Raw genomic sequence first — 14,102 nt, 5'->3', positions numbered from 1 at the left:
GACATGAGTTGGACCACAATGGTGGACCATGTTGCTCGTCGTGTTGCCGGCAAAATTGCTGTCCTGCTGCGACATGCTTCCTCGCTGCCGTATCCATGCCGACTCACCTACTTCAGATCTATCGTTTTGCCTGAATTTTTGTATGCTTCTATTAGTTACTACCCGTATTTGACAGTTGCCCAGGAACAACGGCTACATAGGCTGTTCAAACGTGCCGCTCGGGCAGTCTGCAAGTCGCCACCGTGGACCAGTACTGCTCCCCTGCTAAATCGAATGCATGTATGTGATCTACAGGTTTCTGTGCACTTGAATATGTTGTGTTTCATCTGGCGATGTTTGCATGATGCATGTAGCACCCTGTTTGAGTCCTTTTTTGCTGCCGTGCCCTCAACTCGCACTCGGGGAGGCCAAAGCAACTTGCTTGTGGTCCCACCTGCTAGCACTGCTCGTTCTGCTAAGCGCCTAACGCACGCTGGAGCCATTATGTGGAATAGATTGCCACCAGCAGCAAAATGTTCAAATAGGTATTTGGATTTTAAATCTCAAGCCTTGCAGTATATATTATCAGCGACATAGGTTTTCCAATGCTTACTGGATTGATATCTGTTCGTTGCAACCAACCTTCCGTCATTTTTTCCTTTCTCTTTTTCTCTTGTATCTACTTTTTTTTTTTTTTCTCCACAATATCCTTTAACATGTTATTCACAGTGGGTCCAATGTTATTAGGCATTTTGCCTGTTTTGATTTCCACTATAAATAAAGTATACAACAACAACAACAACAATCACGGCCTAAGAGGCGGTTCAGTACTTTCCACTGAGCATGTGCGTTTGAAGCATTCGTTGAGAACTGGCGGATGTAATAAGCTTCTCTCAGCCTACAGTTGAGAAGAGTTCCAGCGCGTCTGGCACCACGGAATTCTTGTCGCAGACGCTCGTCATTAGGATGCTTGCGCCACTTCCTGTGCAGGTGTTTGCGTTTAAGCAGCAGTGCGCGGAGCTCAGGTGCCATCCAAGGTGACGGCGGTGGGTGCGTGGAGTTGAACACTGATTTCATGGGGCAGTGCTTCTCAAGGGTGGCATGGAGAGTGGCAGTCCAGTACTGGGTCAGCTCATCCAGGGTCATGTCACTAACGTCACGCGAGGAAAGAGGCTGGCTGCAAGAAGTCAGGGCCGAAGCCGAAGGTGGGAGCCTCCTTAACTAATGCGTTTCCTACCTAGGCTGATACCTGGTAGGGGGTAAACCTTCGACAGAGCGGAGCTCATTTTTTAACATCCGCCTCATATAAGTCCAGTAGCATGCAAGAGACGGGGTTTCTGCACTCAAGTCGTTAGTAGATACCAGTAGATAGTACACAGTGTAGGTAGTAGATAGTACCCAACCAGAACTTTTTGAAGCAGCGGGATACTGCCCCACGCGTAGTCGCCGCCGCCAACTCGCATTCACTCTGCCACGGGTTGGGAAACACGCCCGGAGGTCATTTCTCTTCCGCACCGCTACTGTCTGGAATGCCTTGCCCGCAGACCTGAGAGCCACAGCCTCGCAGTCCCTGTTTCACAGTCACATTTGCACGCACTTCTCTGACACCAAACACAATGCCACTCCGCACTGACATGCCTCTGTCCTCCTTCTTTGTGCGTTGCGCTTATTCTTATTAATTTTTGTGTTTCTGTTTCGGTACATTTCGTATTTCAAGGCATACCCCGAGGCTATAGGTATCATTGATTAAAGGACCATTCTGGAACATTCAGCATAATTGTATTTCTCTTGCTAGGCTGTTCATTACGAATTATTAGCCCTCCACTGTCTGCTATCTCAACCCTACAGCCTCCCATTATAATGGAACTCCCTTCAATTTAGACTACGTCTTTGGGAAATCCTCAAATATATATACTCGAAGTATAATATAATAATACACAGTGTAGGTGGGTTGTTGCACTACTGAGTACTGTCAATCACTGGCTCTTCTAGTTTCGGCAAAAACTTCGCTCTTCATTGGGATATCTCCCGCGCCATTCTCTCTTCTTTCTCATTATTTTCTCACCGACTCTCCTTCCCTGTAACACAATCATTGAACATATTCGCTGTCTTGTCATTGAGCATTTGCTCTTGTTTGGATTTGCGATTTTGCGGATTTGCGAATGCAAATAGAAAATAAAGACAAACAAACAGACACCCTCGATCGACAGGTCTAGAACCTCTGACCAATAGGGGTGCGCGGATTATGCTCGCACGCATCCGATATTATGCTTTCGGCATTTCCCGCGGAACTTCGAAAGTATTCTCCCAAAACATCGAAAAAATTCTCTAGAATTCCCCCCCAAAAAAAGAACCCAGCACGAACCGTGCCTTGCGCATGCTCTTTAATATGCAAAATGGACGGTCAGGCACGTGATCACTGCATGCAGGATCTACACTACATTACATAATGTACATGACGTACATGTACATGTACATGCATGACTAGTACACAGCTACCGGTGTCGTGTCCGGGTGTTGCTGCATGTACATGTACATGTACGCGGGTCCGGAGGATGCGCGCTTGTGCTCTGGCAAGTCAAAATTGACTGAATTCCCCCAAAATTCTTCTGAAGGTCAATGGATCTGGCAAAAGATCGATAGAATTCCCCTAAAATTCCCAAAATTTTCTCAACGATAGTATTCCCAAATTATTCCGGGAATAATCCGCGCACCCCTACTGACCAATACCTAAAATACACACAATTGTAGAAGAAATGTAGCAATGAGCTAATGCCCGTCACGGCGAAGACGCGCTTCCCGAACGCGATAATTTTAATAACACATAAAAGTCAACATGAGAGGATAGGGGAATCCATAATTGGACTCACATAGTATTGTGTCACTACACGTAGAATCTACGTATACAAGTTTGCAGAGATTCAGGGTCATGCCGAATTGAGTCCTGTGTGAAGTGGGGAGTGCTCATAAGAGGGGCGCTGGTGTCAACCGCGCTGAAATGGGTTTATACCATGGTACGGTACGGAGGGCCTGTTTTCAGCCAATCAGTGCTCATCTAGCCATGGTTATATTGGCCAGTATAAATCCCGCGCGGGATTTATACTCGCCAATATAAATCTCGGACGAGACTGAAGGTCTTTTACTGGTGGACGCGGCAAACGCGTTCAACTCCATCAGTCGGCCAGCGGCTCTCTGGAACTGCAGGGTTTTGTGGCCGCACTGTTCAAGGTTCCTCTTCAACTGCTATCGGGGCTTCTCAGTGGTAGTTCTGAAAGACCCGAATGGCGCCGGCACCCATACCATCCTCAGCCGCGAAGGAACAACCCAAGGCTGCCCATTAGCCATGCTCATGTATGCTATCGGCATACAGCCCCTCATCGAGCGTCTCAAGGATCCAAGTCATCACATCCAGAATTGGTACGCAGACGACTCGTCGTGCCTCGGCAGGTTGCTGCGAATCAAGGAGTGGTTCCTCTCCCTCCTTGAGCAGGGTCCAGCGTTTGGGTACTTCGCCGAGCCCTCGAAATCTATCGTGATCGTCAAGTCCCATCATGTGGAGGCCGCCAAGACAATCTTCGGCAATCTAAACATGCAAGTCACCACCTCCGGTCGCTTCCTGGGTAGCTACATTGGTGATCCAGAGGGAGTCTCTTCCTTTGTCCGTAGCAGAGTGAGTGATTGGGTCGATGGTGTCAACTGTCTTGCCAAGGCAGCAAAGGCGTACCCGCAGTCAGCACACTCCGCGTTTACGAGATCCCTCTCGTGCGAGTGGACCTACCTCCAGCGTGTGTTGGAAGGCAACGAGACCGAGTATACTCCCCTGCGGGACACTATCCGGCACGTATTCGCCCCCAGCTTGCTAGGTCGTGAGGTGCTTGACGTTGAGCAAGATCTGTTGGCCCTTCCAGCCAAAGTGGGAGGTCTCGGCCTGGCCAATCCCGTTACGTCAGCCCCTGATGCTCATGCCACATCGAAGCGCGCCACTGAGATTCTGCAGGGTGCCATTTGCACTGGTGCACCGGTCGACATGGCTCACCACATCAGCCAGTGCCGTCAAGTCACCAGCGAGGGCAGCCGTGCTCGAGACCTGCGGATGACGGAACGTAGTAAAGTCCTCCGAGCTGCGCTTCCGCGTCGCCAACAGCGGACCCTCAACCGCATCGTTGATGGCAACGCTTCCGGCTGGTTGACTGTGCTTCCTCTCAAGCAGGTAGGTTATGACATGTCGGCGGTCCAGTTCCGCGATCAGTTGGCCATTCGCTATGGCCAGGAGCCGAACGCTCTCCCGTCGCATTGCGATGGCTGTGGAGCTGCTTTCTCCCTACAGCATGGTCTGGATTGCATGAAGGGTGGGCTCATCAAGCGTGGGCACAACGATGTCCGCGACTTCGATGCCCGGCTGGCAGACGTTGCATGGGGAGGTGTGGCTGTCGAGCCGGTGATGGTACCTGTGCAGGATGCCAACAACCGTCCCACACTGCAGGCGGATTGGCTGGTCCGGGGAGTTTGGGAAGGAGACAGGGTGGCGTACTTTGACAACCGCATCGTGGATGCCGACGCACCCAGCTACGTCCGCTCGAACCTCTCTTGGAACGCCGTATCCAACAGTGCTGCCTCTTCCAAGAAGAGAAAGTACAAGGCGGCCGCAGAGGAGCTGCGAGCATCCTTCACCCCACTGGTCTGCTCAACTGATGGTGCACTGCACACAGAGTACCGTGCGTATCAACGGCGACTTGCTATGCGCCTTGCCTCCAGGTGGGACAAGTCCTACAGCAACGTCATGTCCTGGGTGCGGATCCACCATCAGTTTGCTGTTTTCCGGGCTGTCGACCTTCGTCTCCGGGGTTCACGTCGTCGTCTCAGTGGGCTGGCAATTTGCAATGGTGTCGGCCTTGGTGTTGGCCGTTAACATTCATGCGTATGGCACTTGTTGTTGTTGTTGTTGTTGTTGTTGTTGTTGTTGTTGTTGTTGTTGTTGTGTGTGTGTGTGTGTGTGTGTGTGTGTGTGTGTGTGTGTGTGTGTGTGTGTGTGTGTGTGTGTGTGAGTGTGTGTGTGTGTGTGTGTGTTTGTTTTCTTTCCTTTTCTTTTCAGCTGTCATTCGCCCTGATCATGCCTCATGCGTGTTTCACAGCATAGTACGTTTCCGCTCATTTTCTTCTTCAACACACGCTAGCTGTATTACTTTGTTCTTGCCCGTACAAGAGGCTGTACTTTCTTCTACATAAAAAATATAAATCTCGGTGCACGGTAATACGTTAGGGCATTGCCGCCGGACAAGTTCACTGTCTGAAAGGCAGCGAACTTGTACGGCGGCAGTACTCCAGCGCACGGACCATTCCCAACAGACACCACATGCACGTGTACACTCCACACAGAACGGCACACTGATGAGGAACAGTACACAATGGAAAAGAAGAATGACCTGGAAATCGTCTACAGAGTATTCTATTATACTGAATCTGAGGATAAAGAACGTCGAATAACCACGAAGTATCCCAAATGGGTCAGCAATGTACATTGTACTTCGAAGAGTTGAAGATCATCAACAGACTGTCTCCTTCGTAACTAAGTTTATAATACAGAGTGTACTTCAACCTGATTGGAAAATGCTAGATTGGATTGAAATGTGATACAATGACACAAAACAGTGTATGCAAATGCATCTACTTGCAAGTAGTAAGCAAAACTGATTATAAGATGCCGCATGTTAAAATCAGCACTGTACCAGAATTATAGTAACACTTACTCCCAAAGAGTCCAAGCTGTAATCTAACTAGTGATGGTAGTTTGATTCAACGACAAACTCCAGCACCCCAGCAATTCAGTTGATTTCCGCACCGCTCACGAGACAAGATCATGAAGATGCTACAATATGCACTGAAACTGAAAGGAAATCTTATGCCAAACATCCACGGAGGAATCTCCTTCTGATGTTGCTCGACCATTCTTTAAATTGACAACTGATAACCATCAGAAGATGTTCATGTACTGCATGATGTACGAGATCTCCAAATAGGTTCGTTGTTCTGGAAATGCGTAGGGGTACCTGGCATAAGTAGGATATGACCCTCCTAGTCGGGTTATACCGTACCCTCATATAAATCCCTCCTGTAGATCCTGCTAGCTGCTATCGCAGTCGGGATTTATATTCAGCCGGTATAACCCTCTGACTCGGGTTATATCCTCTACTTCGCTGATGTGGGAGCACACCGATTCAGCGCCCGTACAGGCTAGATCTCATACCATATAAGTGCCTAGACCCATATATGCACTCGTCTTCATGTGGTGGGTGACGATCCCGGCCCTGGTCGACGCATGGTCCCCATTTACCAAGTTCAGCGCTACGCGTGCGCCTTGCAGCTTCTGCACCAGAGTCACCACGCCTCTCCCCCCGAAAAGGAATGACACGATCGTACGAAGGTAGCATTCATGGAACCGTTCGTGTCTTGGAGTTTTACCCAATTATTTTGAAAATCTATCTCTACGCGCGCTCGTGGCCACGACGAGGTGAGTGTTATCTATATTATTGTAGTAGTAGTAGAGCAGTAGTAGAAGCCGCAGCCCTTCTTCAAAAGTAGTAGAACATACTAGAATACTAGACATTGGTAGCCATTAGCATTACTAGCATTACATTCCGTACGTTACGGACGGCAGCGTTCTTCCTATACATTGTGTATGTATGTAATACATTCGGTGTGTCACTGGATGCAAGTGTTCGGCATTTGAACGCAAATCTGAGCCACTTCTGCCCTGCTGGGATCTCATCTGAGTCATCTCTCCTGGGTCGAAATATTCCTGGAACCAAACAGTCCAATCAGCCCGCCGCAGGCAAGTGAAGAACAGTCTATGAAGTGTCCTGAGTGGCATGTTAACACACGTTGGTGCATTCTCTGAGCGATCTACCTAGGGCTAGGCGGGACAAAAGTTAGTATTGCCTCTTCTTCATCGAGTTCTGAACAAGGCGGGTCCAATAGACCTTATGCACGTTGTGCAGATGTACGAAGTTCTCTACTAGGACCATATGTTTGTGCAGACCCGGTTGCGTGTTCATTGTGTGCTATGCATGCCCATTTGACCAATTTCAGCCTCATAATCAGTGGCAAACAATCGCTATTCCAGCGTCTGCACTTTCTTACAAGAACCCTACACACACCATTCTCAAATCAAGTGGTCTCTTTGCTGCAAATTACTCATGTCTCAATCAAATTTTCGGCCAGGTGCCATCATCAGGACTTTTGTTAGAACTAATGACTAGCTAGATCTTTGTCAGAAACAAGTTTTCGTATGAAATGCCTTCAGGGCCCATTCCTTAGTGGAAATAGCAGAAAACACAATAGAGTCCTGCGCATTCAACACCCAACTGGGTCTACGGGATTCTACGGGATTTCGTGCATCTGCACAACGTGCATAAAAGGCTTATATCTTTGATATAATATAACCTACTTGTATTATGCTGTAATGCATGTATACAAATATTTGGTGAAATGAGTTTCATTAGGTGTTTCCCATGCAGGGATATCTAGCAGGTGCATGTACATGTATATGTAAGTCAATTCCAGGGTGTATTTTACGCTCTAAACTTAAAGTCTCGGATGATCCAACTTGTGGCGGCACTCTTCATCAATCACAGGCATCTGTGCATGGCGCCTTTGTACTTCTTCTGTATACAACACTTCTTTATTACTTTCCCTATCATCATCTGCAACTATCACAACACCCACCAAAACCTGACAACCCTGTCCATATTATAACGTCTGTGCAGGTAGCCCTTTCCCAAAGCAAGGCAAAGGTGCTCTTTTAATTCGCACTTAGTGCTTTTCGCGTCCCTCAAAATATGCTAAGAAATTCTATAAAATGCAATGAATATAACTAAATGCGCACTCATATCACAACCATGGGGACGAATCATGTATTCCAGAACGTTTTCTTGTCACAATTATCAATGGAATTCGTGACTAAAGAGAATGATGAAACTACAATAGGATTTATACACTTGCAGTGGAACAGCGAGGATACAAGCATAGTAAGAAAAATAGCACAAACCTAGGTTTATTACCTGTGCAAATTATTCCTAGGTTTGTGCTATTTTTCTTACTATGCTTGTATCCTCGCTGTTCCACTGCAAGTGTATAAATCCTATTGTAGTTTCATCATTCTCTTTAGTCACGAATTCCATTGATAATTGTGACAAGAAAACGTTCTGGAATACATGATTCGTCCCCATGGTTGTGATATGAGTGCGCATTTAGTTATATTCATTGCATTATTAAGATTATTGTCTCCACGTCGCCTTTTTACAAATTCTATAAAGTGCTCTTTTTTCAGTGAAACATAGCCATGATACATGTTCAGATGCATGTTTGAACCCAAGCTGAGAAATGAATACGCACTCTTCCATTTATGGGTCCACGAAAGGCAAAACAGGAAGTAAAGTTCAAAAAACCCACTTTTTACAGCATTGTGTACAAGCTTCACCAACTTGTTGCCCCCCCCCCCCCCCAAAGAGTGGCATGCTAAGGCCCATCGAGCACGCGGAAACTGTGATCGCATGCATGAGCAAACAGATTTTAGCACTTTTTCAGCTAAAAAAAGCTCAACAAGGGCGATATTCACCAAAAAAACGCAATAAAGGGCGAAAGAAACGGGCTTTTCCAAAAAGGTCCAAAAAGGGCGAAAAAAGGGCGAGCACCTTTGGGAAAGGGCTATGTGCAGGTCAAGTGAAAATACTTGAAAAGTTTTTGATGGAGCCAACTGAAGCTGTACAACTGCCATACAGTGCATACTAGTAGATCTATACTTTCTATAACACATCTCAGGCGTGGTGGTAGTTCTAGTAGGATCATTCATTATTATTGAAAGAATTGAAAAACTGCTACACAATTTCAGGAGGATTTGACAACTTGAGAAGATACAGGTACAATGTTGGTAGTTATTTCTATGCCAAACGTCTGGGATTCTGGGTGAAAAATATCCGCAGGCAGTTTACCGGTAATGGCTGAGGTACATTGTATATCCGATTCTTGTCATATTTAGTAGCAGTGGTGAGCCTTCCTGCAACTTCATTCATAGGAAAAGACCTGCCGTCTCTTCCCATTCACTCTCCAACATTATTATCATATAACTATATGTATATAACTGCTCCTTTGCAAACTTGCACACCATTGCATACCTGATGAGGGCAATTTTGCCGAAACGTTGTAATAATTGATTGAGAAACGAGTTCGAGTTTGCAGCGTGAATGGGAAGAGAACGGGTCAGCTCTGAAACCTTGTCATATTGGTACTCCTTGCCAGTCTGGTGCTACCTTGCGCACGTCTGACTGTTCAAATGAGATGAGCACAGTCCGCGTTCCAAGGCAGCAAAGAATACCGAATGTCACTGGACGATGACGAAACTAGTAAGTCTATTGGACATACCGGTCTTAGGACAAGTCGACAACGCAAGCATTCTGCTTTGCTACTGTCTATCTTTTTCTGTATGTCTGCCTGATTGACCGGCCGTCTGCATTTGTGTGTGTGTGTGTGTGTTTTGGTGGACAGGTACAAAGATGGCGACGCTATATTATGTAGCTGCTATTTCAGTGGTCGCCCTCTCCATCCTTTGTGTCCCCAGTGGATTCGCCTTTCAAGCAGGGTCTGGCCATACATGGGTGCGCGTGAAAAAAAGTATGTTGTATGTATATCGTATTTAAATCGGATACTGAGCCAATAAGAAATGTAAAAATGGAAGAAGAACACATGGGAACGAGTTATGAAGCAACTATCCACGACTGTAACAAGACAATGAGCAGTCAGAAAGTGCAATAATAGTGCACAAAACTGACAGGCTGCTGAGACATTTATCGACCTGAGACCAAGCTCTAACACATCTCCAGTGCACAAACCAACCTGAGCCTTCCGACTTCGAAGGTTCATGGTTAGGTAAGACCGAAGAGGTGAAGGTGAGTGCAGCGAAAACGTGCACAAGCTATAGTCCCATGGCAAGAAAGAATGCCGAATGTTACAGGACGATAATGAGACCAGTTTCAAATAACACGACAATGCGGTCTAACTACAATTTGAAGCAGCAAAGCAACACACCAGTAACCTGTCAGTTTTTGTCACTTTCTGACTGCTTATTATCTTGTTACAGTCGTGGATAGTTGCTTCATAACTCGTTCCCAAGTGTTTTTCTTCTATTTTGTATAATTGATATTGTGTTCGCTGAAATTGGGTGAATTAGTGTATCCATGGGGTTATGCAGTAATGCTAAGAATCAAGGAGATATTTTACTACGCCCTGCTAAATCGGAATCATTCATCATTGACTCTACGGGGAGAACATCACTTTTTCAAAGCAGTTCAGCTGATGTGTATCTGAATTAATCGTCTGACTAGCCCCCTACCAACTCCAATGTTTGAAATCTTTTATTCTCACGATGGCCTGTGGCCAATAAGAGAAAAATAATTACAGGCACGGGGATCAGATACAGAGAGATCAAAGTTTAGCTGCTTGCTGAGGCAGTAGGGATGGCAATAGGGAGTTTATCACGTAGGCTGTGAATGTTGACTTAGATATCGCATGTCCCTTTCTGAAGACTATGGCCAGACACATGTTGCAAATAATTGCTGCACACTGCCTAGATTACTCTAACTTCAAGAGGTTTTTAGCATTATTTAAAAGTTTCGTTTACGTGGGAATTCAAATAAGGAATCCATCCATTCATACATACATACCATAGTTTAAGTTATGCGTTGAGCGCCTGTTCAAGCGACACTCCACCTCCAGACTGGGCCCACATTGACAGCGTGGGTAGGACGACCTGCCGCCATACATGAACGAAAAGGAATTCGAAGGAGGCTGCACTGCAAGCTTGCAAGGAAGTCACGAAACCAGTACATGTACATATATACCCATACTGTAAGGTATGTCGCTGTTTACCGGTATTTTTCAACCATTCTGTGAGTCAACACCTTTACAGACTGCAAGCACTCCGGAGCCATCATTCCGTTTGTAGCGAAGAGCAGTGGTGCGAAGGACCCAAACTCCACCTGTGTTACCCTAACGCCATGTTGTCACTTATTAAATCCTTCATGTACTTTCAACCATTGTTGTTGTTGTTGTTGTTGTTATTGTTGTTGTTGTTGTTTCAAATCTTTATTCTCACGATAGCCAGTGGCCAATAAGAGATTATAGTGTAAGAAAGGAGAAAGAGTGAGGAAGAATTGGGTGGGCAGGGCCTAGGGGTTAATGACTACTTAAGTGTACGGGCAGGGGTGGTCGCCACACGAGCATACAGAGTTGCGTACTTAAGTGTACGGGCAGGGGTGGTCGCTACACGAGCATACAGAGTTGTGCAACAGCAGGGATATCTCGGATTTGAAGGGAGTACGAGAAGGGATTTCGCGAAGCTGGGTGGGCAGGCAATTAAAGTAATGAAGGGCCTTGTACAGGGGAGAATGGAGACAGCGGTCAGCGAGAGTATATGTGGTGGGGCATAATTGTGGCGCAGAGAATGCGCGAAGAGTATATGTTTAACTTTAAAGCGTGAAAATAATGTTGGCCATTTGATGCGATGCAAAAGGTGGGAGTGTTCTAAGTGTGTGTAAAGGGGAAGGTGGAGACGTATTCTGGCGGCTTTCCGCTGGAGTCGTTCTAGCCTGTCAAGGGAAGTGTGGGACAACGGTGTGAGCGCATTGCTCGCATATGAGAATATAGGTAGTATGTATGTCTGATAGATGTGAGATAAAGAATCACTGGTGAGTGTAGACCTTAGTCTAAAAAGAATATTGAAAGACTTGAGTGATTTTTTGACTATGTATTCAACATGCTCCGTCCAACGGAGGTCATGCTGAAAGATTATTCCGAGGTGTTTGTGTTTTTGTGCTACGGTAAGCGGACTATTCCTGAGGGTGATCTGGGGTAGCTGTTCAGGGGGGCGGTTATTGTGGTAGAACGGGAGGATGACTGTTTTCTTTGTGTTAACCAGCAGGTGCCATCTTTGAAGCCAGTCTCCAGCTGCTGTGACACTCTGTTGTAGGTTTCGGGTGCAGTCTTGAAGAGTTCTCGCTATGGAAATCAGAGCGGTGTCATCTGCAAACTGGCTACAGGTGGTGCTGGGATTCTCACATGCGTGTGGAAGGTCTATGGTGTAGACGAGGAATAGAAGCGGCCCAAGAACAGATCCCTGAGGGACGCCGGCAGGGATCTCGAGGAAAGGCGATAGGTCGCCATCCACCTGGACCCTTTGCCGACGCCCCAACAGGTACCGTCGGAACCACTCCAGGGCGTTGCCCTGGACACCATAGTGGGAGAGTTTTGCTAGAAGGCCTGCATGCCACACACGATCGAAGGCCTTGCTTAGATCGAAAAAGCAGGCATTGACGTGTTTCCCGTCGTCTCTCGCAGTGGAGAGGGTATGGACGAGACGGGCGAGCTGCTGCTCAGTGCCGTCTTTCTCGCGGAATCCGGACTGCTGGTTGGGCAGGTGGGGTGTGATGTGCTTGTAGAGGAGTTGATGTGCAATTTTTTCTTGGATTTTTGATGTAGTGCTCAAGAGAGAGATGGGTCTATAATTTGTTGGTTGGGTTGGGTCACCCGGCTTGGGTACTGGAGTAATGGTGGCATCTTTCCACTCCTGTGGGATTTCTCCGGTTTGGAACGATAGATTAAAGAGGGACGATAACGACGGTGCAAGTTCCTTAGCCGCTTCTTTGAGTAGGCGGTTTGGAATAGAGTCAAACCCGGGGCTTTTGTTGGTATCAACTCCGCAGAGGAGTTTTTCGACCTCAGCTTGGGAAGTCGAGATTTCTTGAAGGGGACTGAGGATGTCAGGGGTGGTGTTGATGGCTGGAGTTTGCTCATCCGCAGTGGCCACGGACAGCTTGCTCTGTGAAATGAAGAATTCGTTGAGGGCAGCGGCTTTTTGTGCTGGTGTCGTTGCAGGAGTTGCTTGGCTGACGAGTTCGGGTATGCGTTGTTTTGTAGCTGTAGTTAGGTGCTTCATGAGGCGGTGTAGGGAAGTAGAGGAGGCTGTTGAGTTGTTTACGAAATCCGATTTAGCACGACGCAGGAGGGTGGTGACACGGTTTCTTTGGGCAGTGAACGTGTTCCAGTCGTCAGGCGAGCGTGAGTGAAGGTATATTCTGTGTTTTCTGTGCTTATCCTTGATCTCTTTCAAGAGGCCCTTTGATATCCATGGTCGTGCTGGCACGTTCTTCCTGTCCCAAGGGGGGTGAGTGCGAGTAACTTGGCAGTGTTCTTGGGCGATGCTCAGGACATTGTCGCGCCAGGATCGCCAGAAGGTGTCAACTGGGCATGGGTCGTGTTGGTTTGGATGGTGGTTGAGATTTGTACGTGAAAGGGCTTCTCGAAGAAGGTGGATAGTGCTGTCTGTCCATGACCAGAATGTGGTGCTTCTGGATCGTGGAGGGGAGTTGTTAATTATGGGGGGCAGTTGATTATTGATGTGGCCACTGATAGTAGTGTGATCGGATGCGCCAAACGGTGGAAGTGATTGGATATGAATATCATTGGTGTGGAGTGAGGAGATAACAAGGTCTAGACATGAGAGAGGTGTTTGTCGGTGGATGTAAGTAGGGAATCTGACATGTTGTGTGAGGCCGTATGTGTGTAGCAGAGTTTGTATGTCGTCCCCAAGGCGATCTGTTCTGTCTGTGGTGAGCCACGCACTGTTCTTGGCATTGAAGTCTCCAAGTAGTAGGAGGTCGTCACCTTCGGCTCTAGCGGTTTTGATGCTTCTTTCCAGTTACGCACAGAAGAGGGTGCCATCGCTACGGGGTGGTCGGTAAATGTTTGCAACAACGAGGGAAAGGTTACTGGTGGAAATTCTCGTCCATATGCATTCTGCTGCTGTCATTGGTATTGGCAGTACCCTTGTGTTGAAACGTTCCGCTATGTACAAGGCAACACCACCACCATAGTCCTGTCTGTCAGCTCTGATCAGCTTGTAGCCTGGGATTGCATAGAGACTGTCAGGGTCTGATGTGTCAGCCCAGGTTTCCTGGACTGCAATGACTGATAGTTCGTTCTGAGATTCAGAGCACGAACGGGTAAAGGTAAGTAACTCGTCCATTTTGTTGAATATGCAACGCACATTGGTGCTGAGAAAGTTCAAATTCACT

General features: G+C 47.1%; 1 protein-coding gene across 1 annotated transcript in view; it reads left to right on the top strand.

The window, feature by feature from the left end:
* Window positions 1-9,522: 9,522 nt before the first annotated feature.
* LOC135804844 (agrin-like) overlaps window positions 9,523-14,102 on the top strand; it is a 44,213-nt gene continuing 39,633 nt past the window's right edge. The window contains exon 1 of the mRNA XM_065318806.1: window positions 9,523-9,645. Within this exon, the coding sequence (XP_065174878.1) occupies window positions 9,528-9,645 (118 nt within the window). The 5' untranslated portion in view covers window positions 9,523-9,527. The remainder of the gene's footprint in view (window positions 9,646-14,102) is intronic.

Source organism: Sycon ciliatum, chromosome 1, assembly GCF_964019385.1.
Source record: "Sycon ciliatum chromosome 1, ocSycCili1.1, whole genome shotgun sequence".
In the NCBI taxonomy this organism is placed as follows: Eukaryota; Metazoa; Porifera; class Calcarea; order Leucosolenida; family Sycettidae; genus Sycon; species Sycon ciliatum.
The sequence above is the reverse complement of the archived record's forward strand: the minus strand, read 5'-3'. Positions and strand labels throughout refer to the sequence as shown.